General features: G+C 43.1%; 1 protein-coding gene across 1 annotated transcript; it reads left to right on the top strand.

Annotated features, from left to right (window-relative positions):
• Positions 1 to 430: 430 nt before the first annotated feature.
• Positions 431 to 27957, top strand: LOC117498988 (transmembrane protein FAM155A-like). Its single transcript, XM_034151211.1, has 3 exons — positions 431 to 1608; positions 23195 to 23366; positions 24885 to 27957. The coding sequence occupies exons 1-3, from the start codon at positions 919 to 921 to the stop codon at positions 25181 to 25183; spliced, it is 1161 nt and encodes a 386-aa protein (XP_034007102.1). The 5' UTR covers positions 431 to 918; the 3' UTR covers positions 25184 to 27957.

Raw genomic sequence — 27957 nt, 5'->3', positions numbered from 1 at the left:
GACATTTCAGCAGGCTCCCTCTGACTTGACGCACCTTTGGTAGAGAGCGATGCGGTGACTGCGATGCGCGCGCATAACGTCGGAGATGTGGATGTTTGTCAAGGTAGAAGGTTTATATAACACAATACCGCATGTAGGTTGAGTTGACTTTCAAAATAAAGCATCTGACTCGACATGCAGTCAGTTGTACAAATGTCTATGCATTAAAGTTATGTTTTGGTTTCAAACTTAACAGCCATTTTGTATCATGTATAATGCTTTATTAAGCTAGACTGTGTGCATTTGTTAATGCACCAGTAATCTTTAAGACATTTGGTGTAATTTTATTGTTATTTTCTAGACTTTTATTTTGAACGAGACAACCAGAAATGCTGCTGGTTATCGCTGCTGACCTGACGCAGCTTCCTGCATACACACACCGTCTCTTGGCGAACATGGCGGCAACTTGACAACGGCAGCGAGATGAAGACGGTGAGAGCTTGAAAAGGAAAAGAGGTCTGTAACAGGCTGTAGGCCCCTCCGCCGACATAAAGGCAGACAGCTTCGCCATGTTGGAAGAGGATAGCGCCCTTGTCCCTGCACGACCGAGGCCAGGGAAAACGTAAACGCGTCGGTGAGTGTTTCTAAAAACGGAGTCGAGGCTACGCAGAGGAGCGGAGCGGCGCGGAGCGGAGCTCAGGGCGGGCGGGAGGACAGCGGCTTCACCGGTCAGCCATGGAGGATGCGGCCCGTGGTCGCCAGCGTCTAATTTCCCATCCGGCCCACGCTCATTTTAATGGGAATTACCGCTGAACGCAAAGACACGCCGGGACAACCCACCACCTGACATTTGAGGGGAAGAAAACGCGAAGCGGACCCCACGTCAATGACTGTTGCGGCAGAGGAGCCCCCACGGTGGAGTCGGCCGGTTCCCAAAATATGACCAGGGGTGCTGGGACGTGTTGGCAGCAAGAAGATGACGACGGCTTCCAAATCTGGCTAGAGCCCCCCCGCGACAACCAAAAGCCATTCACCGACTCAGAGAGGGCGCAGAGATGGCGACTGTCCTTGGCATCTCTCTTGTTCTTAACCATCCTCCTCTCTGATCACCTGTGGTTCTGCGCCGAGGCCAAACTGACCCGGACCCGGGTCAAGTTCGCATCCTCCCACCTCCTCTCACCCCAGACCCACTCAGCACACAGCAGCCTCAGAGGAAACCCAGATGCTATTTTTATAGGAAACTCTACCAAACATTTGTGGCGGCTCGAAACTTGCCACCAGGAGGATAGTTTATCTAAAGACTGCTTTACTTTCGCAGATGCCGACCATTTGTGCGGGGGCCTTTCCGACCAAGAGGGGACGCGGGCTGTAAATATGAGCGATTTGTACCTTTCCTTTTGTAACTCCTACTCTCTACAGGATTTGTTTTACGGGTCGACAAATCCAGACAATTTGAACTGCAGCCTCGACGTGCTCGGCAATGGCGACATCACCAGATGCAGCCTGTGCGTCCAGGCGTACCAACGCTACGACCAGCACGCCCAGGAGAAATACGAGGACTTTGAGCTCCTGACTCAGAAATATGAGCCGGGGGCATATTCAGTGAGGACGTGCATGGAACAGTGCAAGGTAGGCTGCAAAGGGGAAGGGGGCGGGTGGTGGGATGGATGGAGGGAGGGAGGAGGGGGTAGATGTGGTGGCCATCTGTTGATTTGGGCCCGGATAGATGCCAGTTTTTGGTCCTCCTCCTCCTGTCGCCATGGAGACGGATGACAGATTCAAGGAGACTCCCGGGCCTCATGTTCATTCATCTCCTCATTGTGTTTAGGCCCCATGCTAATGTGCAGATGGAGGCCCTGCTAGTGTTTTCTCCCCCTGTTACTCCACGCTCTTTGACATTGAACCCCGCCTCCAGCTCTTAATCCCTCTGATCGGCCATCGATAACCCGGATAGGCTCGTAAGACTAATGCTGGAGCTTTTACAGCTTTACAACAATTTAATGAGCAGGAAGCAGGCTTGTGCCATATGCAAACAACTGTGGGAGCCTGTGTGTGCTGTCGCAGTCCGCCAGGTGTTCATCATGGCCGCCCACTCCATATCGAGAGCATTTCATTAAAGTCAAGAGGTGGTTTCCCTGCCTAATGTGGCGGAAGGCTTTCTTCACCTCGACTTGTGTTTGCTCATTAAGAGGCCCACGCGGACAGGCCTCTCGTGTGTCTGTAGGCCCATGCTTCATGTTTGATCGCCAGGCACTGTTTACCAAGGTGGGTCAAAGTGCGCTGTAAAGGGTTTCCGGGATACTGCTGAGCCCCGGCAGCGCCATTCAGCACCGCGGAGAGCTGGGATCTGTCCGCGGTGCTGAATGGCGCTCCATTCACAGAAGCCCTGGCCAATCCCAGATGGCCTCCATTCACCCAACCGGTGGCACAGACACACACACAGGCGTCAAAACGCGTCTCCAATAACGCCATCTGCCCTCTTATACAAACCCAATGCATGTGGATAGAGGCACATGCATGCAAACTGGGCCTGGTTTACATGGATAGCTTGTATTTAGACAGAATCCCTGTTGTGTGTTGTATTCATCAAACAGTGATGAGCTGTCTTTGATATTCTCTTCCTGTTGGATGTCTTAATCAACACAGGCTTTTTATAAATGATAATTCTATTAATCACATGTTTTCAAAACTTCTTACATGTTTACACCAATTGTGTACACAAAGGAGCTGGAGGCTGCTCCACTTCCTTCACTTCCTACCTAGATTGTGCTTAAAATTTCACAGTTGAACACAATGCTCTTAAAGCTGTCTTTGTGTTTTTCTAAATAGCTGGATAAAGTAAAACTGCAAACAAATCTATATATATAGCTTTTGCTTTAGTCAAAACAAGACATTAGAAGGCATCAACTTGTGTAATGGCAACTTTTCAGGTCAACTTTTCCACATTTGTATAACCTTACATTGACTAAAGGATTAATGGAGAAAAGATGAATCGATGATAGATAATAACAATTATTTAAACCCAGGTCTGATACATCTCATAAATCACCATCACTGGAAGCTTTATATTCTCCTTCCAGTATCTCAAAACTCGCTCTGCATACAACAACTCATGTTGAACTAGTAAAGCCTGACCTGAGCCCCTTCAGAGTCTTACTTCAAGGCTTGTCGGTTGCTCTAGAATATGCAAAAGCGATGACAATGGCAACCAGGGAATGCAGCGTTTTTTAAAAGAAATATCCTCTCCAGCAGGTATCTGAGGAAATCTCCCTGAGGCCTCCATGGGAGACTTCCTTTCTTTCTCCTCTGTGAACTGGAGCCACACACATGATTTCAGTCTTCCCCGCTCTCTGAGCTCACCTCTTGGCACTCGAAAGAGAAAACAGTCGTTTAGCCAACCTGCTAATTTCTTTGAAAAATGTCCCTTCTCTATCGCCTTCATGATTATAGGCTGTAAGTGTGGTCGGAAAGAGCGTTGTGACTCAAGCAGTAATGCGGAGCTCTTGTTGAGTTAATGGCTACCTGCCTTGGGGAAGCCGAGCAGTTAATGTTGTGTGCCGGATCGCACGGATGTAATCTGTGTAAATAAGTGTTGAAAACCAAATATATCCCTGCCTCGTTGTCTCAGTTCAGGGGAGCAGCTAGAGCCCGAGCCAGGGGAAGATCTCTGACATTTTCAAGTGATGGTGTTTGACATGGAGTGTAGCGTTTGTTGTGCAGGAGGGACTCCTGTGGTCCGCAGGTGGTGCTTTGATTCCTGTAGCCTGAGGTGAAACATCACACGGTGGGCATGGCCGCGGTGCTGTTCCTCACCGTGGGATTCTCCATCATCTGGCTCCGTAAAAACCCCGACCGATCAGACTGACAGCAGGTCGGGCTGGAAACATTTAAACCTGGGCTGACGCACTAATGCTCAGCACTTCTTTCCCTTTATTCTGAAACATTTCTGATTCATAGGAGACAATGAAGCAAATGCAAACCGCAGCTTCTCAAAAAGCAACCACAGCTGTTAGCCAACAAAGGCCTGGGGTCTCTGCACTGCAATCACATCCTTTAATGTAGGCTTTCCTCGCTTTTCGCTGAAATCGGCAGTATAAAAACCATGACTGTACCTATCACCTACTCACTTTATTACTTGATTTTTGAGCATGACTATGGTAATGTTATTGTCATAGGACTATTTATAAATTGGGCTGCTATCTTGCCCTTCTTGTGTTTTTCATGCAGAATACAATGTCTTTCTCTTTCAGAAAGGGATATACTCCCACACGTTCGATATTATTTCCTTTAAATTGTGCAAACATAATACATATATATATATATATCTATAGCTATTCTATGAGATGAAATATGAGCGATTAGCAAGTGGCTTTTTGCCCCTTACCTATGCTACTGTAGCTAGCAGGTTCATCCTTGCTGGTTGCCTGATTGTTGTCAACAAGGCGTCCAATACCTATATTTGGGCGATTAGGACAAGTTAGAAAAGGTGCTGTCACATGTGTACCTCCATTTTAACATGAACTGTTAAACCATTTGAAAGCAATACCTCCATTTGTTCTATTATCCGTGATTTTCCCTCTTTAGTCACACACATTGCTATATCAAAATATTAAGCACTTAATGACAAGTTGTAGGACCTTTTTGAAAAGCAGCATTCAAATGTTAATTTAGAATATGAACGTTCTGAATTAAGCTTTGTACTTTCCAGTACAGCCCTATAATTACCTAACAAGTACACGGCACAGTTTGTGAGAGTGGGGGGTCAATAGGAGCCCACAGACGGCCCCATTAGCAGGTTAAACTTGCTCTGGTGTGAACAAAACACACACTTTTTCGGGGTTTCCCACCAGATATGATGAGCTCTTCAGTTCTCACCTGCCATGATCGCAGCATGACACAAACATGTCGGGGTAGGCAATGGGCTGCAGGTGTCTGCATTCCTGTGCCTCCGCAGTCATTTCTGTCATTTGTAAACTTGAACGACTCAGCACCTGGCCAAGTAATCATGCAGTCTAGGAGCTATCTGCTTAATACTCTATTATTACTTCTCCTTCTTTGACCCTCTGTGACTTCTGCCACTACTACCAACCTCCTCTTCCCTCTTCTTTCCTGCAGTTACTATCATTTCGAACACAATCACCGATTAATCTGTTCAAATCCGTCTCCTCCCACCCTCCAGGTCCAATTGAATGTCTAATCTTAGCCGGTGTTGTGTGCACGTGGAAAGGAGGACAGCTTCGTCCCTCTTTAGATCCTTGTTAACCGCACACATCTGCATTGATCAGCGCTCCTTTTGAGCCGGAGGGACGGGTGGCAGCAATACCAAGAGGTTGATCCCTATTGATCGCACCAAGCCCTCCGTGTTCACTCGTCCTTCATTTGATAGTGGGCGGCTCCTCCGACTGAAATAGGCCAGTGAAGACATCATGTTACGGTGTGAACCCTGTTTGATTGTGCCAGAGACCTGTGTCTCTGCTTTAGATACAGTTATGGTTTAAAGTCAAACTCTCTTCATCCATTATCTGGCTTGTTACAACCTGGACAGTTCTGCAATTGAGCAGCAAATGATGTGTAACAACAATGATATCGTTCTCACTTGGGGGGCCATGAAACAAAATGTAAACACAGATGGAAGTAATGCGTTCATTTTATAGGGTTTGGGAAAGGCGGGAGCTTCTCATTTTTGTTGGATGAACACATCTGTCCTTTTAAAGTTTAAAAGTTTGAGCTGCAACAGTATTGATTTACAATTTTTTTGGCAGCATGGCATACGCTGAAATATTAACAAATATTAAATATATTGCCATACCCGTCTTTATCGTCTCTCTTACTCTAAATGAGACCATCATTCTCAAAAGGAACATTACTCTGTATCGAAGAACATTTCAAACTATCCACCGAGACCAATAACTCATCAGGAAAATGTTAAATAAGGTTATTAAAGAAGTGGGGTCGTTTTCGAATAGACTTTCTGACAAATGCTAGCATGCTAACCTGCTAAATGAACATGGATGGCACATTAAAAAAAACCTGCTAAACCTCTGCATGTTAGCATAGTGATGCTAGCATTTAGCTCAAATCATTCAGAGTCTCTTTAAGGCTGTAGACTTTTAGTCCTGATACAATTTAAGTAGGTTACTGCAGGGCATTTTATCAGAATAATATACAAATAAATGTTCGTCTCAGAGTGAAAATCAGAAATCCAAGTACACTGGTGTGACGTTTGGTCAAAATGTTGTTCTAAAATCAGTATAGCTCATTCATTTAGAGGGCCAATATTGCCATGTATACCCATCAGTTGTATCAGCGTATTCTTTGTATACCAGTCTTTTGTGTGTCTACATGAAGTGATTATGAAGGTTCACAGAGGGAAAGTGGCTCATACGGGCACCACTGTAGCTTTGATTTGCTCCCTCGCTCATCCCACAGTCCCTCCTACTTGACAACAAGACACAGACTCTCTCATCCCCAAATCTATCAGTTATCCAACAGTACCAATGTGGTTTATCTCATCTACATGAATATCCTGTGATCATCACCCGTGCTTCTTTAAAATCGCTGCCTTTGTCAGCCTTTTATTCATTATTCATATTAGCCGACGCTGTGTGCCTGCTACAGTCTCACAGAGGCTCGCGTGCATTCATGAAACGACAGATTGTTGCACTGCTTTGTTCGACCATCCAGGTTGAACACGGGAAGCGCTCACATGTGTTATTTTCCGCCATTGTGTCTTCCTGTGGCGGTTGTGAATGCTGACCTTGGAGAGGGGTTTTGTCCCTGCGAGAAGCCTGGCCCACTCCACGACAGCCCTTTTATGAATGGGCTGATCCCTGAGCAGCATGTTAATGAGGCCGGGAGGGGGGGGGGGGGGGGGGGGTTATGGCTATGGCTGCTGCAGTGCACGGCAGCGCTTCCATATTGTTTTAACTGTGAAGCAGATCTGATCACATGGGATAGAAGCAGTGGGGGAGAAAAGGGGGTTAAAGTGGGCTAACCAATGAATAGGCCTCATTTAACCTGTGTGGCATTTCCATTATAGGCGATACGGGGAGTCATTCCTATGGCATACACTAATGTTGTCAATCAAAGGGGGAGATTGTAATTAGAGCTACATCATCTCTGTGTAACGGATTGATTCCATTTATTAAACTAATGGCATTCCCATCAGCCCCAGCTGTACTCTATGTTTAGTACTAATTAGCTAATGTTAGCTAACGCAGATGGGAAACATGGTAAACGTCGTACGTGCTAAACAGCACAGGCATTGTGAGAATGTTTGCATGATGACATTAGCATGTAGCTAAAAGCCCTGTGTTGCCTCTCAGAGCTGTAGACGCTTATCACAAGAACGCAGCATTTATGTGCTATTTTCCTTAAGACACATGAACACATTTACTCAAAGTTGTGTTTGCTTTATTTATATATTTAGAAATGTATGTATATTTAACAAAATACATGTTAATGACGGCGCTCTAGAGATTTAGCATTCCTTAAAGTCGGCCAAAACTGAAGCAGAAAAACGACATTTCTCATAATGCTACGCAGTGTTTTTTTTTCCGTTAGACTGACCTGACTGGGAAATTGACACATATTTAAAACTCCAACTCCAAGCTGTTCTCTTGAGCGATAATAACAATGTAATTATAGTCAAAAATATTCATTACTTGACTTCATAATTGTGGGTAAATTAAGATTAAGGATGTTTATTTCCTGTGCAACACCTCAGGGTCAGACTAATACCGTAATTATTTTATGGGCATGACATCAATTAGTCTAACAGTCCTACTGTCTGCGTTAGTGTTTGAATGGATTATATTTACAGGTGCAGATATAAGCCTGAATGCATACCCTAGCCTCTGTTTGCAATTTCCATCAATTTTAATATTTAGGAAATATATAAAATGCAGGTGTAGGGTGGAGGCTTGTGTCCATTACCCATATCTGGTGGCGTCGGATATGGAAAGTGATGACTAGGCTGCCTTCACATGATCAAATCTAAATTCCCCAACACTTGGCACTAATAGGATTATGTGACATCCCCTTATTTCCCAGTATGGTACCTCTCTCTTCATTTTTCCAACCAGGTCTGCATGTGAACTATACAGTGGACTAGGTAAAAGGTTGGAATGCCTGTTAAGCTCTGTGTAGCCCATTAGGATGATTGAGGATGATGTTCGTCCCGGTAAATGAATTGTCAGTCACTGGACATGAGTTTTGTTTATGAAAGCGGAGAGCAGTACTATCATACAGTAACGTCCATTAAATCACTCAGTGTGCGCTTCGGTCTTATGCAATACGCTGATGCATAATAGGACAGTGAATTGAATATATTGTGATGTTTTATTTAAACACTGACTTGAAAATAAGGGAGAAAATTCAAAAAAAATGTATAAAGTAATATTCAATTTACGGTTACGGTCTCCTCACATCAGAAACAGGCTAACTTATTCACTTCTTTGGCAGCACTACAGGCTTGTGACTTTTGAGCTTTTTGAGCTAGCTAGCTTGCTAACTGTCAGTAAGATAGCTTATTTTACACTTCGTTTGCATAGTTCTCCTGTCTTATTCTAGTGAGTGCCTCTGTTTGGCAGCATGTGAGGCTACACTCTAAGGAGGAGATTAATTATAGGTGACTGCTGCAACACAGATAATAAGCTCCAGGCTTCCCCTTGTTTGGACTTTAAAGGTCAGTGCTGTAAAGACAGTTTGTTATTGGTCACTGGCAAGACTTTGGTGAAGTCAGGGTTCACCAAAGTGCAAGTGATTTTAGAGTTTCAATTGAAATGAATTGATTTACCTGTGGAAGGTTGACTTTTCTATCCAGCTTCTGGCCATTGTCACCAGCTACTTGTTTCCCACCTGTTAACTGTGTTTCTATCCATTGCCTTGGCAGAGATAGGAGTCTAAACACCACATTAGTTACAATGACCTGCTACCTGCTTCTGATGATCGCCAATGGTGTTGTTCTGGAGATCTTTGTAAGACAGCAAGAGAGGTGAAACCCTTATCGGACCAACTAGATACAGTCCGTTCCTGATGTTGCTTTGCTCTCCACGTCCTCACATCTCAGCTGCTATGACGAGGCCACCTGAGTTGAGAAGCAGCACTTTGAGGACATTTCTCTCAGTGTCCAGTCCAACAGGAGATGTTCAGTCTGGACCCTCAGTTCTAATCGATGCTCTTTAACACTGAGAAACAGCCCGAATTCGTCCCAGAGATATTAGAAAAGTTCTCAAGGCCGTGGTGTTGACTCGTGGGAGTTTGTGGGCGGAATGGAAGGCCTGTTGGCCGTTTGACTCTCAGTTTGTCCTTGTGTATGAATGATACATTCCTGGACAGCTTTTATTAACATTTCTGAAGTATAATATACCAAAGCGCTACAAAGCATGTTTTATTCCATACTGAATTATGGCCACAACTCATTCTCCTTTTTTTGGGAAATAAACACAACTATACCACCTGTGAATGAACGATAGCGACAGCCTCACTCTTTCTCCGGCAGTGGCAGACGAATGTTCCCACTGACAGTGTCTTGACCAGTTATCTGCCCTCCGTCACTCACACAGTGATCTTTCACATTTTCACCCCTCGTAAAGACAATAAATCTATATGCTAATGCCCCCCACTCTAAGGCCTTTCATTCCCCCTCATTCCTTCACTGTCATCACTTGCTAATGATCGTCATTTACCTTGAGTAGTGATCAGTAGTGGCGTTGTTCCACTCGTCATTGGAACATGGCGGCCTATAGATATGATATTTATTGTATAGTACACTCAAAAAGTAGACAGAAAGAGGTAAGGGTTGTCATGTCGCAAAAAGCAGCAGCTAACGCTTGTTATTGTGCAAATACTGGGTTTAAAACAGACTGAAAAGACATGCTGAAAAAGCTTTGAATAATTGTTTGACATTATTGACCAACCCTACTTTGTTGCAGATAGTTAGTGCTCACACATTGTAATTGTATAATGTGTGGACTACTTTAAATTCAGGTTTATGTCAGTGTAATGTGGTTGAGGCTGATGATAGTGCAGCTGAGCCCAGTCCAGTTGATTCAGTTCTTTTATGTCAAAGCCCCACTCAGCATTTATCTGGTTTGTGTTTATCTTGAAGTGACATCTGGTTGCCGTTCAGTCAATATTTCTTGCGTTCAGGTCGAGCCTCCTGCAGTCAGCCGGCTCTGCATCGATAGAGAAAGCAGAGCCACCCTGACCTATCCAGCAGCCCCCCTCGAGCTGATCCAGCCCAGAATGAATTCCTCAAACCTTTCGGAGAGGAGAGCTGCAGAGCTGGAGCCGTGCCAACAGGAATCCTGCGACCAGAGGACAGCTCTATCTGCTCCACATGAAACCAAACCTGGGAAACAACCTTGTATCTGTCAAAAATAATCCGGAGAACAATCCTTACCTGTTTTGTAACCACTCATCGCGAAAAACAAATCCTGCCATTCACATTCATGGCCATGTTTACTCAGAACTCATCTAGGCTTCAGGGAAATGACATGTCCTGATGACAGGTAGATCCATGCTCTGACGTCCCGTAAAGCCGCTTCCTCGACAGGGCATTTCCTGTTAAAGGGTTCAGGGTTTCTGGAAGCCTCTGGAGGCCTGTCAATAGCATTGATGGATCTCTAACCAAGCATCACCAGCCGTGAATGTGCGTCTTCCTGTTATGTGTGGATCAGGTGCTGATTTTTAAGATTTGATGGACAAACTTCTAAGGCTAATCCTGCAAAACACAAAAAAGTAAACTGAAAATCAACCTTACCATATTGCAGTACACATTGAATTTTCAACACTACTATTATACGGGGATGTCCCTGGTTTATTTAGCTGAGGCGCAGCCACTGTGGCCACATGCATGAATTAAAGGAGTGGACATGTAGTGTAACAGCAGCCCCAGCTGTGCAGAATGTCAATACCATTGATGGATCACTAACTAAGGCCTCAGTTCACTGTTCTACTTTGCTTCTGAGAATTGACATGGCTCTCTTTTTTCACTATGAACATTTATTTATATCCATTCACAGAAAAGTAAAATTAGTGCAGAAACATTGCACACTGCACATTTTCAGGTGCGTGTGATTAATAAGTATGTTCTATTTAATTAGAATAACAGATACAGTTCCATATGATGAAAATGTAACAAAAACAACAATGTTTTGGCTATATTAACAGACATTTAACTCGATTTTATTAATACAAAATAGACCTCCTGTTCACTATATACCTTTCTAGTGTTAAAACACTTACATTTTCAAGTGCACCTGGAGGGAAATAATGACTAAGACGTGCCATGGGATTTCAAAATGCAGGCAAATCTTTAAGTTAATATGTTTACATTGATTATATTGATGATTTTGTCGCTACATTAGTTGAATGTTTGGCCTCATGGTTGTTATATAGCCTATTGTATACATTGCAATGTATGTGAGATGTTGTTTCTATGAAATTATTTTGATAGTGTAGAAAAATGTATATTTTAAAATGAATTTCAAGGATTGTGCATCTGGTAGAGGCTTGAGCTCTCTAGGGCTTTCTAGTGAGCATGTGCATGTTACTAACATCCGAGCAAGGCAAGCTATTTTTATATCACAAACTCACAAGTTTGTCCCAAAGGGCTTCACATACGTACAGGGAATTCACTGGATTACATGTTGCATCATATCCTGTGAATGTGTACGAAGGCCAACATGTTAGTGTTAGAAAATGGATTTGTGGATAGCAGTGATTTCTTTAGTTTCAGCCAGCCATACCGTGTCAGGTGTCATTCATCTCAGCAACAACTATGGCAGAGACCCCCTTCCAGTTTGAATCCCTCAGGCCATTGCTTGCCAGAGTTTCCATTCAGGAACGACCATGTTAAACTCTGTCAAACGTGTTGCCCCTGCTTCTCCCAGAGTACCCCTCGTTGGTAGACGATGACTCGGTGAACGTACAAACAAGGCTTGCATCGAGATTGCAAACCGTGTAATTTGATGGGAACGCTCTGCCTCGGAGTGTCATTTTCCAGAAGCGCACATACGGCGCCTGGAAGCGTTACATCACCGGGGAATGGGATGTAATAAGTGCGGACATCAATGCAGGAAGACAGACCCCCGCATGGATCCCTGTCCTGTGGATTATCCCGGGGTTGCGTCAGGGACCCAAGGCGGCCATTGGGATTTGAGTTGTGGGTGCATCAAAGTCCTGTCGACAACATTCTGTCAGTGTTTCTTCCGTGTAAAGTGTGTAGATGCTTTAATGAAATACCAGGTGGTCGTCACTACCAGGAATGCGTATTTTGTAGGATATTACAGGGCTAAAATAAAATGTACCAGACAAAGAAAATAGTCCAGGTAGAGTGGCTTCCTGTCCTCCTGTGATTTGTGAGTGGCAATGATGTGTGTCATTCAGCCTCTAACTGGGATCTCACTCTGCAGCTGACTCATGGGCTTTTTATAGTCATTCCACTTTATAGCCTCTGTATGTGTGACACCGTCCTGCTGGGAAGAGAGAGTGTTGATACTCAGAGGCGCGCTGAGTTATTTTACACACCTGGCTGTTTAAACCAACATTTTACGCTCAGAGATAAACCTGTGCCTTAAGATTTGAGCTTGAACTGCTTTTTATTTTGATGCTACATCACTGCACCTACATAAGACATCATTGTGGCTTAATGGCATTCATACACACATTTTACTGAAAGCATTTGGATCTATTTACAGACAGTTAAAGGACAGTAAAGCAAAAACTCTGACATATAATGCTATACAATTTTTAAGTTTGGGAGTTTTTGAAGTACAAGTATTATATTTCAACTGTCGCAATATGTAGCTGGTGCCGTCACTGTCAGATTAGCTCATCCAAATGTCATTATGAGGTTTATAACACCCATATTTTCAAAGTTGTAGGTTTAAAACTCAACTTAAACTCAACTTAAAGTTTGATGGTTAAAATAATTATAAAGTTCTCTAACTACTGTAGAAATACATCTTGCATAATTAGTATATTTATTTTGTGTAATTTAATATTCCATCTGTTTATTGTAGTTGTATAAGCTTGAAACGTGTAAAGCACTTGTTTCATTGGTCCCAATACAGTTATCAATGGAAGGACAATTTCAAATGATCGCTATAAGTTGTTATAAGTGCGTTTTTCAAATGACAACAGGCGATTGAACTTATTTTGTAACAGATAAATACAGATTAAACGTGAATATAGACAGTTCTGGTTGTTGCTGAGTGTTTCTTCAATTATTTTATGTTGCAACTGCTGCTTAGAGTCATTGTAGTTTGACATTTTCCTCAAGCTGGTTGTAATTTCGCTACTGAATGAATATCGAGCAAGCGCTTACATTGCTCTGCTGCCTAGTGCTACCTCTTGTCTGCAGACAAGCTCTCCCACAGTCCTCTTTGTGTCGGATGACAGGCATGTGAATGGGACTGGCGAGGGGAAAGCCCTGCGCCATGGCGAGGCCGAATGGAGGAAGCACTGCTTTGCATGTCAGATTTACAGGAGCTGTCAGCCTGAGACAACCGCTGCCTGTGAACGGATGCTGGTGGAATCGCAAACCTGACCTGCTTTTACAACACAATAGACACTGGGATGGGGGGGGGGTTATCTGTCTGAGCCCAACTGCGGATCTCCCCGAAGCCAAACAGAGAGAAATGCTTTGTAGTATTAAACAAGGGTCATCCCGTTACATCATAAACGTGATATTTCTCTGTCTGCTGTTGCAAATGTATATTATATTGAGCACCATAATAGCTCAGTAATTCTCCTCAGCCTTAGCACAGCTTGCTACCTGTCGTTTGCAACATCAGTATATTATGAAAGTGTGTGTGTGTGTGTGTGTGTGTGTGTGTGTGTGTGTGTGTGTGTGTGTGTGTGTGTGTGTGTGTGTGTGTGTGTGTGTGTGTGTGTGTGTGTGTGTGTGTGTGTGTGTGTGTGTGTGTGTGTGTGTGTGTGTGTGTGTGTGTGTGTGTGTGTGTGTGTGTGTGTGTGTGTGTGTGTGTGTGTGTGTGTGTGTGTGTGTGTGTGTGTGTGTGTGTGTGTGTGTGTTGTTGAGACACGGTTGCTTTCTGTTCTGGGAGCTTGAATTTGATTATGGCAATATAATGATTCCTGGTAGTTGTGGTTGCTTAGTCCCGTCTGTGAACATTTTACGTCACCTGTTGACTACATACGCTCTATGTTGTGAGTACTGTTCATAGAGCTTAAGCTACTCATTGCTGCATGATTCGACAGCCAGGCATTTGCTATCACTTCAACTGCAACCATAAAAAAGAGACAGCTAACCCTAGCTTTCACTTTATAGCTTCTATAATCAGGGTGCGTACGGGTGCTGGAAATCCTTGAAAATGCTTGAAATTGTACGAGGTGTTTTCAAGGTTTGAAAAGTGCTTGAATTTTGGGAATGGTGCTTGAATTTGGGATAAAGTGCTTGAAATTGTAAATGCTTTACTTCGCTTTTTAGATTAAAAGAAAATAAAGAAGTCGGAGCGCGCTTAATTGCTTCGCTTTTACATAAAACAGCTCCGCTCCGGCCTTCCCGCGCTATGCGCGTGACCGGCAAGTGTTTTTGTTACGTGTGACCTGGACATTCTGATGAGAGTGATAGATGACAGTATGCCAGGAGGTTGCCGTTTCAACGAGCGTTGGCTAGCAGAAGACAAATACAAGCCATGGCTAAGACGAGGGTCAAGCCCAAGAGTAGCCTCCTGCAAAGTGTGCAACAATAACGATGCGAGAGTCTGCGCTGACGAGCCACACACCACACGAAAGGTACGCCAGAGTAGAGCATTTTAGATTAGGCTATCGTTGCATGTAAAATACATGACACTTTTCTCTGTGCGGCAAAACAAGCTCGCCAAAATGGCTTCACTAGTCTGGCAGTATTTTAAGTGTCCGAAAATGACAATAAAATAGCGGTATGCAACGTGTGTGTGAAGCAGAAATCCTGCAGCTCCACCCGCTGTGACGGACCGGTGAGCGGAGCAGAACACACATTAACGGGCCGTCTCCACGGCAGCGTTAAAAAAATCTTGGAGGTGGGCGTATCTGAAGCTTGGGGATTTTTTTGCGATCAACCAATCACATGAATCTCCCGCCCGCGACATACGAAGCCAAAAAGCCCGAAGTAAACTGGATATAAACTCCCCAAAACAGGCGAAAACATACCACTGTCTCTGCCACCTCCCTCCATGCCTGGCTACTCCGGTTTATATCCCGGTAGGTCTGGTCATAAAGCACCGGGTGATTGATTCGCTACCGCTAATTTCTCCTCCATTTTTTGGAATATGAGGAAATGATCTGCGGTATGTCTCTCCCAGCATACACGCCGTTTGATTGGCTAGAGCTTGAACTGTCAGATTTGCGTACACGGGATTTGATTGGCTGACGCTTCCTCCTCAGCTTCAAAAGTTGAACATTGTTCAACTTTGGATCTTGAAAATCCTGAGAATCTCCGCTCGCCTGCCCACAATGCATTTCGGCGAAAGCGAAAAAAAGTGACGTCACCCCATTCAAAGTGAATGGGCAGAAGCGTTTCAAGATTTTTTAACGCTGCCGTGGAGACGGCCCGTAAGAGTTAGACCTAACACACTTAGCTATTTTATCTACCTCTGGAACAAGCTAAACTAGTTATAAATATATTTATTCTTCACTGTCGGGTCGCTCATTACTGGATCAGTGAGCTGCAGGAGATACTGACGGGCTGTCGAGAGAGAGAGAGAGAGAGAGAGAGAGAGAGAGAGAGAGAGAGAGATTTATTTCACATCATTCATCCACATCTGTAAAGTAACTAAAGGTATTAATACATGTAGTGGAGGAAAAGTACACCATGTACCTCTGAACTGTAGAGGAGGAAAAGTACACCATGTACCTCTGAACTGTAGTGGAGGAAAAGTACACCATGTACCTCTGAACTGTAGTGGAGTAGAAGTACACCATGTACCTCTGAACTGTAGAGGAGTAGAAGTACACCATGTACCTCTGAACTGTAGAGGAGTAGAAGTACACCATGTACCTCTGAATATGTAGAGGAGTAGAAGTACACCATGTACCTCTGAACTGTAGAGGAGTAGAAGTACACCATGTACCTCTGAACTGTAGTGGAGTAGAAGTACACCATGTACCTCTGAACTGTAGAGGAGTAGAAGTACACCATGTACCTCTGATTTATGTTTACTGCCAACCTAAAAGTACCTCAAAAATAGTAATCAATAATATATTGAAAAGTTATTTGGCTGATTGTTTTATATTGGCTCAGCCAGGTTATATGGGATGCCCAGTCTACGTACAGATGGGTCACTCATTTTGAAATATTAAACTTAGTTTTCTTTTCTAACATTTTTAATTTTTCATCTTCATGTAGAATGCTATTATGAAACACACATTTGGTTGTTTATAGCATAAAGAACATCTGATTTAATGTGAGGTAGGGAAATAATCATTTGAGTATAAGTATGTGTATATAAATATGTAATTTACAACAGCTGTAAGATGCTTGAAAAGCTTGAAAATGCACCTTGAAAATGCTTGAAAAGTGCTTGAATTTGACTTTGGAAAAGGTGTAAGAACCCTGTATAATGTTTATCCACATCAACACTAGCAGTGTGAGCTCTCAATGAATCAGCAAACGTTTAGATGATAACAAGTGTAGAGAATTAGTACTAACTTTAGCAAGCAAAGCTAATTAGCTTCCACTTTTAAGTTGTAGTATGCTACTGTACAAACAGGTTTGACTCAAGTTATGTTAACTAGCTTTCACTTGAAAATACTAACAGTTTGCGTTAAAGCTATGCTAACTTTGCTTCTTTGGAGTTGTAGTAGCATAGTATCTTCCTCTCAGGCTAGGCTACCTATATTCTACTTACAGTAGGGACTGTAGGTGGGACCTATCATGCAAAATGCACTTTTTGATTTATTTTATACATAAATATGTGTCCCCGGTGTGTCAGGGAACTCACGCAGCGTCAGAAAATAAAGCCCTCTCTCTTTTCCTCCGTACCCAAATCTCTAAAAACGGGGCTACAACGGAGCTGATCCAGATTTGCGTCCGATATGACGTAATATCTGAAATGTAGGCTGGCTTTACACCCACGGCCCTATCAGAAACTGCTATCAGAAACAATGCCCGACTGTTTTGGACGTAATATGGTCGGTGTTTACATTAGCATCGCTAACACTCAGAGCTAACCTGTACTGGAGAGCATGTGTGTGAAGAAGCAGGAAATGAAAAGGAACTCACCTTGTGGTATAACCGGCAAGAGAGAAAGCCTTTGAGCTCCATACTGTTTCAGAAACAATCCTTGATAATCCATGATATGGCGTTTCATCACCGCAGTATTTAGTTTAGACAGTAGCTGCCGGGTCCCGCATGAGCTCAGCCCCCTCCTTTTTTATTTGTTATACTTTATTTTAAGCTTTATACATAAAATCAGCACTTTTGAAACAGGAAGTGAAATAGAGGGATATGAGGCATGGCTAGAATGGGTGATCTGTTTGGTATTTTGAGCAAAACACTTCATAGACATGTTTTTGATATATTTTTGATATATCTGAGACCTATGCTATTGCCTCAAAATAGCATGATAGGTGACCTTTAAAACTTAGACACTGTTCACCAGATAGGCAATATCTTTTTATATCCAAAAGCAGTAGTGTAACTTTTGTTGTTGTTGTTATTTCTTACAATACAAATGACATGAATTCAAACATCAATTGTATTTAAGACCTTTTGCTGTAGTTGATGGTGTTTCTGGGCACAGAAATGTCACTGTTTGAAGTGAATTTACTAAATATAAAGGAAAGTAATAAGCTTTATACAGCGAACCAAGAGTAAAGATCTGACGTTCTGAGCAGTAAGCTATGTTCGGATGGTAATAGGACTGCATGCATACAGAAAATAAGAAGCTGGCCATGGCTCGTTCATCAGTCTGCTTCTTATATAATAGTAATAATCACTGTGGTGAAATTCAGATGCCAGCTCTGCTGACACTTATCTGCCAAAGCGTCAGCATTTGAATCTTAATTTTTAAATGCTATTTTTAGGCTTCAAAGCACTGGCAGAAAATGCCTTGCTGGCGTATTTTACATCTCTGTGTTAATGTAAATGTCCATACAACAGATTTTATCTTTGAAATGTATGATTTTTAGGCTGAAGTAGCATCTGAAGTGAAGTGAAACGTCTTGTGTACAGGCTGGGGCTGAAATCAGCTGCAGGCATGAAGCCCCGGTGGAAATGGACGCCAGCTTGGTGTCTTTCCTGTCTGTGTCTCTGGGCTTCAGGACATCGTTTAAAGCAGACTAAGCTGCATGGCGACAGAGGCTTTTTGAGTGCCAGGTTCCCATTCACACTGATCACACATTAGACTGATCAAATCAGACTCCAGGCCTGCTTCCTCACTAACTCAATTTGCTCTCATACGCTTCCCTTTTCACGCTGAGCACAAGCACGCACACATTTACACACACATAGACCCGGTTGCACGCTTAAACATGTGCACACAAACAGAAAAACCAACAGAGAGTGGGGCAGTACCCATTGAGCTCTAATGAAAAGCAGAAAAAGCCGTTACCTTGGCAACTGCCAGCACACATCTTCAGGAGTACCCAGATTTCCTGTCTGACTGCGATCGTATTGTTTTGGTTCTCTTTTGATAGCCGCAGCATCCCTAGACAGATTATCTCGCGGCTGGCAAGAATTTATGCTAAATCATCGGGAATTAAGCATCAGCCATTTGCGCAGACAGGAAGTCGCCCCACTAGAAAATCCCCAGCCGTGGATTAAACACCTCCACAGTACACCTAAAGTCTTAAAGCACACATGTAATCAATGATCTGAGTGATTTGATCTGGGTCTTGAGCCAGTTTCTCTACACACAGTCAGCTGTAGAGCGTGACCACCGCTGCCAAAGCAGAGCATCATGGGAATAAAGCTGTCAGTGCAATTTATCCACATTACCCTGTAACATACAAAGACGTTTCACTGTTTATTAAGACAGAATATCTTCAGGGAAAACTTTTTTACCCTGCACCATGAGCATACTATGAAGATCAATCAAGGGGTTCAAATCCACACAGTGTTGACCTTTTTTTTGAAGGATGAATGTATTTCCTGGAAAACAGTGTTAACCCCTACAGCACACTGTATTCTACACTGCCCCTGTATCAACATGAAGTCATGCGTGTCTGCAATTTATTTGATTTTGCAAAGCATTTGGGTCCTTACTGTTCCCATCATTATCATTCCCATCACCATCAACATAATCATGTTATTCTAATTATTATAATTGCCTGTGCAGTGTTTGTTATCTTTGGATGGCGGTCTAAACAGGACACAAATCAGACCCCATGTTATTTAACAGAAAATGGAAGGGTGGATGGAGGAGGGGCACATTTACCTTTTTTTAAAGTCGTTTGGAGTTACTGGAAACATGTTGACACTTTAAAACCACGATGACAACCCAACCTCCAAGCTATAGTTGTTCCTCTGTGGTTAAATAACAAAGGGGATCATTTACTGTGTGCAGTGTGTTCTCTGCTGTGCCGTCTCCTTGACGTTTGCGTAGGTGGCTATCATCATTGCCCATGCTAACTGTTAGCAACAGACAAGAAATGTAGCTTGAACTGTCAAGCCACCCATACAAAAAAGAATAATAGTTACATTTTTTGCCGTTTATTTTCTTCAGATACCCTTTTTCAACGTACTACTGCGTATTTCAGTGTACCAATAAGCAGCACTTGAATTTAAATGATTACAGATGGGCTTTTTTTATTGGTGTTAAACTCTTAATAAATATAGGCTTTAACTCCGATTGTAACTTAGTCTACAATATTTAATTCATGAAGAATTAGGTGTTCAATGGCTTCCAAACAAGTTATTAATCCTTGTAAAATATTTCTTTTGTATGTGTAAACCTCTCAGTGTGGAACATTTTATTATCCTCCCTGTAGGTAATTACCTGATCAGCACTAATGGTTTGTTTTGTGTGTGATTCATGACTTGGAAAGGGCTGTTGTCGCCCTCTTGCTTGAATGTGTCAGGTAGTGAAATGACTCTCTTAACAGCTTTCATCACTTAGTAGCGCCAAGTTCCCTTTTTTTATTTAAAGGATAGACCTCTCCTGTTTAACGTTTACTGAGGGCACAATAGGCAACATGCTGCTGGTCCCACATATGCAGCATTTGTGTATATGTCGACCAAAAGGGGTTACCGTATTAACCATTCATTTCAGTACAGAAATGCAAAAGCCAGAAAAAGAAAAAAATATTGGTATGTGCAAGATATTTTCAGACTATAAGGACATGTTTTCGATAAGATGCATTATAAAGAGAAACTTTTCGTGTTAACAGTATACTATTCATCTTGTTATTATGGGAATGTTTTACGCTTGATAACCTATATTGTGAAATACTGTAGGAAAATTAGGAAAGAAAAATATCATATAGTTATAATATGTCATAATAATTTCACAAGCAATACAAGCGGCCGAGATGGGTTAGTTGCTTTTGTTCATTTGGAGCCTCACCTGTACCTTTGGGTTGCTACTCAGCTAGTGTTAATAGTGTTCTGGAAATCTTAGACCTAGTCAATACTCAGGAGATACACAATTAGAATGATCAATCAATAAAATGGTGGAAACAGAGTTGTCTTTCTGGATCTTTATTTGAAGCTTCAAATAAGGCACAGGTCTCACGGAGTACAGAGTCTTCTGGAAGAGTGCGCACAGAGACAAGAGTGCGTATAGGTTTTATAGGATCTTGACAGTTCAACAACACTTCGTCACCTGTCACTGTGGCAGGGCTGGATGGATAGATAAGCTAAGCCCCGCTTTCCAGAGGAACAGAAACCATACATTGGCAATATAGTAAATCAGGAACTTAGCTAAAACAGGAACTGGTTTAAGACAGATGGAAGTGTTGAAAGTAGGAACACATTGTGGGTTAAAGCCAGGTGCAAGTGAGGACAGCAGGAAGTCATTGTGAGGTCACGACAGATATAACCAAGAATTTAGGAACTCACAAGGAACAAACACAGGAACTTGTTTGAGACACTTCTTCACACTTTGCTCATGACACTGTGTCTCACCCCCAGACATCCTTAAGGCTAGTTATATGTTGAACAGAGGGCATGGATTAAAATACATCCTCATGGAACAACTGCATAGCATTTGACCATATTAGGTAACACATAAAGTTGGTTTGCACATCATATAAAGTTTCCACTACATATAGAGTTTGCCATTACATATAAAGTTTTGAGTATGCACTTGTATAAAGTTTTCCACTACATTCCCTCCTTTTGATCATACTATGATCAATCATGAAAATAAACAAATGACAGGATCGACTGATATAACACATCAATGAATACATCCCATCGCTGGTTTAAGTAAACACGTCACAAATATATCATGGAAAATAGCTGTTTTTGTGGAGGACAGACTCCAGTATAATGTAAGCATAAGAGGAGGGTCAACTCAATTCGCATTTATATCACTGTCTCATATTCAGAATCTGACCCTGACTCGACTACACTTGGACGCCGGTATGTTCGGGGCAAAAGGTTTGCGTAGGCGTGGCGCCTTGTAGGATCTCGGATTGGGACAGCAGCATACTGAACAAAGGCTGTGGATATCATGCTAGAGACACATTTCCTCAGCAGGGGGATAATGAAACATGTGCAACAGATTAGTAGGCCGAAAAAGATCATCAGTGGTGTAACTATTCTAGCCACCCAGGCTTCCCACCCACCCGATGTAAGCCAGGACCACCAGTCCCAGCCATTCGCAGTGGATACGTCTGCCTTTTTCATGTTGGTCAACAGGTTGTTAAGGTGCATCACGGTTACGGATACGTTACTGCTAGCATCAGGAACGTATGTGCATCAGGAGTCACCAATAACGTGTCACAGACCCCCCTTTGAGGCGTACACAAGATCAAGGGCAAATTGGTGGTAACATGCTAACAAAGATGGTGAACATGTTGAACAATAGCATGTTAGCCAAGTTGTGACACTAAGTACAGCCTCATAGAGCTGCTTGCATGGCCTCTTATATTATAGTAATATTCAAAAATAGCCAGCCCGCTTCTCACAATACTTTCTTTACACTTTAGTAAAGGATTATGTTAATGTAAAATCCAGATAAGGGTACTGTACAGTAATAGACTGTTGTAGTAGCTGTTCGTGTTTTTGACATCTTGATTTCTAGTAGCATACATGGAGAAAAGTGTCACGTGTGTATGATTCAAATGAACAATATAGACTGATTTTTTTAACGCTCAAATGTTGTTATCAGTATATGCCTTGAATATACATTTTCAATTTGTCCCTCACTTTTAGAAGACACCCAGTAAACAAGGCCCTGTATTCTGCTCCATTAATCTGCAACACAAAGAGTTTCTGTCTGCTCTAAAGTGTGTGTTCTTTTTGCTTGTTTCCCTTTGTATAAACTTCATTAAGTCTCAATGTTCCTCTTTAAGCCAACCAGCCCTTATTTTGTTTGCAAGAGGCTTCAAAATAAATCCAAACACAGTCCGTGTGCGATGGATTTCTGTGCTTTTTGCTATATGTCCCTCCTTCAGTGTTAATCCCAGTAAAAAGCAAATGACTAAGTGAATCCAGACTGTGGTTTGCCCTTGGTTCATTTTGTTTTGCTAAGCTTTCCGAGCCTCAGGCTTTGGCTATTACATGTCACCATCTGTCTCCTTATGCACATACGTCTGTGCATTCTGTATTGCATTCTGCCTGGGAAGTACAGCGAAAATAACCTGGAAGAGGACAGGAACTCGAGTTTGATGACGTTGTTTGGTGATTTGGAACTGCATGTTTTTGATAAAGCACTCGGTAGCTCTGCAGAGAAACAATAAAGGGTTAGGGTAATGAGCTATCGACTTCTTTATACACCACTTGACTAATTGATCAAATAATCTGCAGATGAAGAGGTAGTACATTTCCGCTCTTGTTTATTCTTCATTATTGTAAATCCTGCTGCAGCAGCCTTTCATAATCCATCCCCCATAAATAAGCAACACATTCCTCTGTATTTGGCATAGTTCACTTTCTGTTAGCTCTGCAGTAGCATTGATTCAGCGTCCCAAAGGTGCATGAAGGTGCTGTGTTTCAGAAAAGAGTTATGTTCTATTAACACAGGAAGGCTTAAGACAATTGTCCTCAAATGGATATTGCAGCAGCATGTAATGTGTTTTTCTTCTTCATCTCCCTCTCTAGATGGCCTATAAGCCCTGGCTGTGCGCTCAGTATTTCCCCACCACGCAGCTGTCCTGCCAGAGGAAGGTATCTTGCCAGCAGTACTGCCTGGAGGTCCAGCAGAGCTGCCCGTTCATCCTGCCCGACAACGACGACCTGATCCACGGAGGCAGCCCCAGCTTCATCTGCACAGGTCAGAGCCCACTCTCTGTCCAGCAGCAGCAGCAGCAGCAGGAAACATGCCTGTGCGTGGGTGTTCGTGTGGCCTTGCCTCGGAGAAAAAAGCTCCTAATTTTAATTCAGCATTTTATGTGTGTTTCTGGATGGTATTCCTCCAGGAACAAGCAGGTGAGAGGTGTTTCCGAAGGCTTTCTGATGACATCTAGTGGCGAGCACAGTAGAGGACGTTTGAACAAAGCATTGATGAAGTGAATTTGGCTCATCTCTGAATATTTACTGCAGTTAATACAAAAGCAATCATCAAGGACTTTCCCTCAGAGGAGCTGGCTGTGTGCCAACAAACAAGGTGTCTGTAGTCCGAGCCACAGCTGGATCAGCACAGACACAGCGGAGTTAGCAGGGTGGAGCTACGCCGGAAATGTGTCAGGTCATCAGTATTTTAGGGGCTAGGGGACTCTAGAGACATTGGGAATTGTATATATGTTTGTTTTTTCAGCTTTAAGGCTATACTGACACGGAAAACCTTCTCTAGCAGAGCAGGAGATTCATTTGAATCACCCCTTTTGAGATACAATAGTTTCATTTGTTTTAAAAGTGCACATATCACAGCTAATTCATGAATAGGTCCAATGTGTCACTCTTTACAACAAAGAGCATTGATAATAATTGTGATAGCAAAAAACCTTTGGACCAAATGTAATTATATCATGTAAAGTTTGCCTGGATTTAAATTAAATTTGTAATTTATTTATCAGCCTTAACTGTGATCTATTGGGACTGAAAGGGAGGGCGCACAGGAAATATTAGGAACTTTTTATTTTATTTAAGTAAAATATAAAATCATAATAAATGAGCCATTCATACAGCTCCTAAAAACCTGGATACAGGTCGTGAAGAAGTCCATAAATAAACAGTGTTTCTCCTGAACTCCTGATGAGTCTATAGACCTCAAGATCAGCCAATCGTACATCTGCTCTCATCACCCCCCCTCCCTGATCTTTAGTCATTAAAGACCTGAGGGGGGTGTGCCTCCAGCAGTCAGTCTCCCCTGCAGGTGAGTGACAGCTGGCAGGTGGAGACTTCAGAGTCTGGGCCTTACCGCGTCAGCCTCTGTGTGTCCTAGACTGGATGAGGGTTCAGCTGCGGGTCAAGTGTGTCTGCTGCTCCGCCTCGTGGTCACAACTACACACTGAGGTGGTGTTTCTGCACAGCTGCAGGCAGAGCATCACTGCCATGCCATTAAGCTGCTCAATGCAATTGACATGTCGGTGTTAACAGATGCTGTTTTTAACTGAACAGCAGTCTTTTTTAATTACTCCTAACATTTCTGCTGAAGACAGTCGTCAGTATAAGATACAATCCTACTGCATTTTATCACTTTATTAGACCTTACCACAACAGCTGACATGTTTTAATATCAATCAAAATTCCTGCCTTATTAATACCTATTTATTTGTATTGATATATGAAATGGACTCCCCTTGACTCTGTTCAGATCCTCATCAGCATATTTCTGTCCTCTCCCCCTCAGGGCTCCTGGCAGATCATGTACCGGACAGTGAGGCGAACTGCTGCGACGTCCGATGGGACTCCAAAACGGACAGCCCCTCAGGCGGGACACTAAAAAGGACTGCTTCTTCCTGCCAGCCCGAGGGGGCCTCGGTCACCTCCGCTGCCACCGCGAGACTGTGCAGCGGGCGGCTGAAGATCTGCCTGCTGGCCCTCGTCCTCCTACACACTGTCATCATCATTTCAGCCTCCCATAATTCCACGTTGGTGGGCGTGGCTGCCATTTTCTCGCCAGAGGAGAGTGCTTCTAATGAGGAGTGAACCTTGGGGTGCTTGCTTCGAGAGGATTATGGCTTTCACAGGGCTGCCAGGGACACATCTGGCGAGACGTGCCGGAGACGCCTCTACAATCTGCCGCCGATGAACCGTGAACCACAGGAAGTGGGAGGGTTTTAACTGGAGCTAAGGGTGCTGGGATTGGACACGGACCGAAGATGTTTGAGAACCACCCCCCTAAAGAACTGACCTCTTGCCACTTAAAACCTGCTCATTGTTTCTATTCCATCCAAATGTTTTCTAGCATATTGTCCCTCCTCTCCTTCCCTTCCTTCCTCCCTCCTTCCCTCCTCCCCTCCCGTGTATGGATGGCACGTCAGAGGAAAAACGGACTTTGATGAGTGTGCGCTCTCGCTCATCATTACCTTTAGATTTTTGCTGCATTTCTTTCAGGTGCCAGAATGTTTTTTGACATATCAACTGTGTTCCACTTCCTACTCTGCGTTTCTTACTACCTTGAATGTGATGTTGCTCGAGGGCCTGTCAGGACCAGCTCATCCATCACTCATTGTTTCTCTGGAAAACAAAATGTCTGTGATTCTTCTATATTCTGATGTTCCGCTTGTATTTTGTCCCACTAGATCTCGACCCCTTAGCGACGGCACATGCCTACTCGTTCTAGGACCTTAAGTGCTCTGAGAACGGCTCGCTATAGCTCCTAACCTGTTGGGCCATTGAGCAAGTTAGGAGCCATGGACCGATGGAGGTAGTGACGCTACAGGAGGACAGGAAGTGGAGTTCTCTGCTTTGTGGAGCGTTCACTTGACCTCATACGGTAGTGAGAGTGCAGGGACACTTGAGAACAGTTGCATGATGCCAAAACAACAGGGGCCTCATTTATCAAGCACGCGTACACTTGTTCCTACACATAGAATCCAACTTATTATCTTTTAAAATGGACTTAGCCCAATGAATACAGAGGATGGGAGCTACGTCCACCTCCACTTCTCAGAAGGGGGAGAAACAAACTACCAGGAGGCCAAAGCTGCATTCTAATTCTTCCGGAAACTCCCATTTCCATAGAAGGGAAGTCGTCCTTCTGTTTTGTTAACACCACTTAAATGTAGCACAAATCTCGCAATGGTAGTAAGTGAAAAATGATCTACATTTTAATGTAACTGGTTCCTGTTTTTTAATGTGGCTACATTTAACCACATGTTATCAAAGAGAGCAATGAAGTTAGACTTGTAAGACATCTCCCTTGTGTATAGAATTCAGAAAGTCCTTTTGCTGTTTACATGCAAAGACAAAGTCCGTAACTAAATAAATATATCCTGTGCCCAAAGATGGTGGACCTAGGTAATGAGCCAGGGTCATGAGTTGTTCTTACCACCAGAACATTCTACAAGGATAATTGTAGACCTTATCATGAGGTAGATAATATTAGAAAAACTATTAGCACTACACATTCAACCAAACAAAAACATGGATGAGAAAAAAGGGGAGAAGTTGTAGAGAAAAATGTAAGGTAAAATAACAGCAGGAACACTATGAATAAACTCATCCCAGGCACTCATTTGGAACTTGTCCAACGCTCGCTTTGATAAATGAGGCCCCACATCTTTGAGTGCCTCTCTGCCGCGTACGCCCCAGTGAGGCAGAACCTGGGAATGGAGCAATATAGAGGAAGCAGCCGGTGTGAGTGTCCCACTTTGTGGCATCTTCACTACTGTCTGTATCGCAGAGAATGTGACCAGCCAGCCAATCAACAATCAATCAGTCCGTCGACCCTTAAATACCCCTAGACGCTCTGATCCACCGCTATCTCTCAAAGGCTAGCAAAGGGCTGTGTTAGTGTCAGAGTGGGAGGAGTTTTAAAGGGCTGATCCACCCATTTTGTTCCTTTTTCTTGTTGCATAGTTGTTACCAGGGAAGTGAAGGGATGAAGAATACTTTTTCTATACCCACAGATTTACCCACAATATTCAAATCTGACACCATGAGCAACGAGTGATATACCAAAAATAAAAGCGAATCATGGTTGCCTCTGATGATCAGTGACTGACAGATTGGAGTGTCCGCTCCAAATTGTTCTTGGCCCCGCCTCCTTTTTCTCATTAACAGCTTACTGACTCACATCACGCATTTACCCACACATCAGAGTAGGATTTCACATGGAAGTCTACACTTTTTTTCAGATTTTCAAACGTTAGATCCCTCCAGTTTACTCTCTTTTGCTTAAATTCTCCAGAACTACTTTCCCTTGAAGACAGCAGCGGATGTATCAGGCCCACACTTCGTGCTTTGCCCCTTCCTTTCTAGCCGTTTACCATCTGAGTCCTGTGGATCTATGCAGATGAACCCCCCCCCCCCTCCTTTTCCTTTCTGTTGTAAATATGTCCTGAGGATGTGGGATCCCAAAAATGGCCGCCCTCCCTTCCACCCCAGACCCTCCCCCTCCCCCCCCACTGTTGGAAATCTCACTGTGTTTTCTGTTCGCCTCCTTGGTTTTCGTCAGTTTTTTGAAATTTATGCCGCATTTTCTTTTCCGTTGTCTAAAGCAGTGGTGTGAGTTGATGAGTAGGACTAAGTTGGATGTTAAAAAGATGAGATCAAGAGGTCTGGAGAAAAATATACAAAAAAATGAAGCTTGAATTGAGAAAAAGGGTTCAAATATAGAGAAAAAATTATGATAATGTTGTCATATTGTCATACTAGAGATGCTTTAGTTTGCTAATTTACTTTCTTTTTTTTCTACAAAAGACTTGGATGAAAATTATTTATAAAATGCGTCCCACGAGTCATGATCTTTTTTGGAC

This window comes from Trematomus bernacchii, unplaced genomic scaffold (assembly GCF_902827165.1).
Source record: "Trematomus bernacchii unplaced genomic scaffold, fTreBer1.1, whole genome shotgun sequence".
Classification (NCBI taxonomy): Eukaryota; Metazoa; Chordata; class Actinopteri; order Perciformes; family Nototheniidae; genus Trematomus; species Trematomus bernacchii.
This window is presented reverse-complemented; position numbering and strand designations above follow the sequence as displayed.

Coding starts and splice junctions, on each gene's coding strand:
- LOC117498988 (XM_034151211.1), top strand. CDS start 919: ATGACCAGGGGTGCTGGGACGTGTTGGCAGCAAGAAGATGACGACGGC. Junction 1,609..23,194: donor CGTGCATGGAACAGTGCAAG/GTAGGCTGCAAA, acceptor CTCCCTCTCTAG/ATGGCCTATAAGCCCTGGCT. Junction 23,367..24,884: donor CCCCAGCTTCATCTGCACAG/GTCAGAGCCCAC, acceptor TCTCCCCCTCAG/GGCTCCTGGCAGATCATGTA.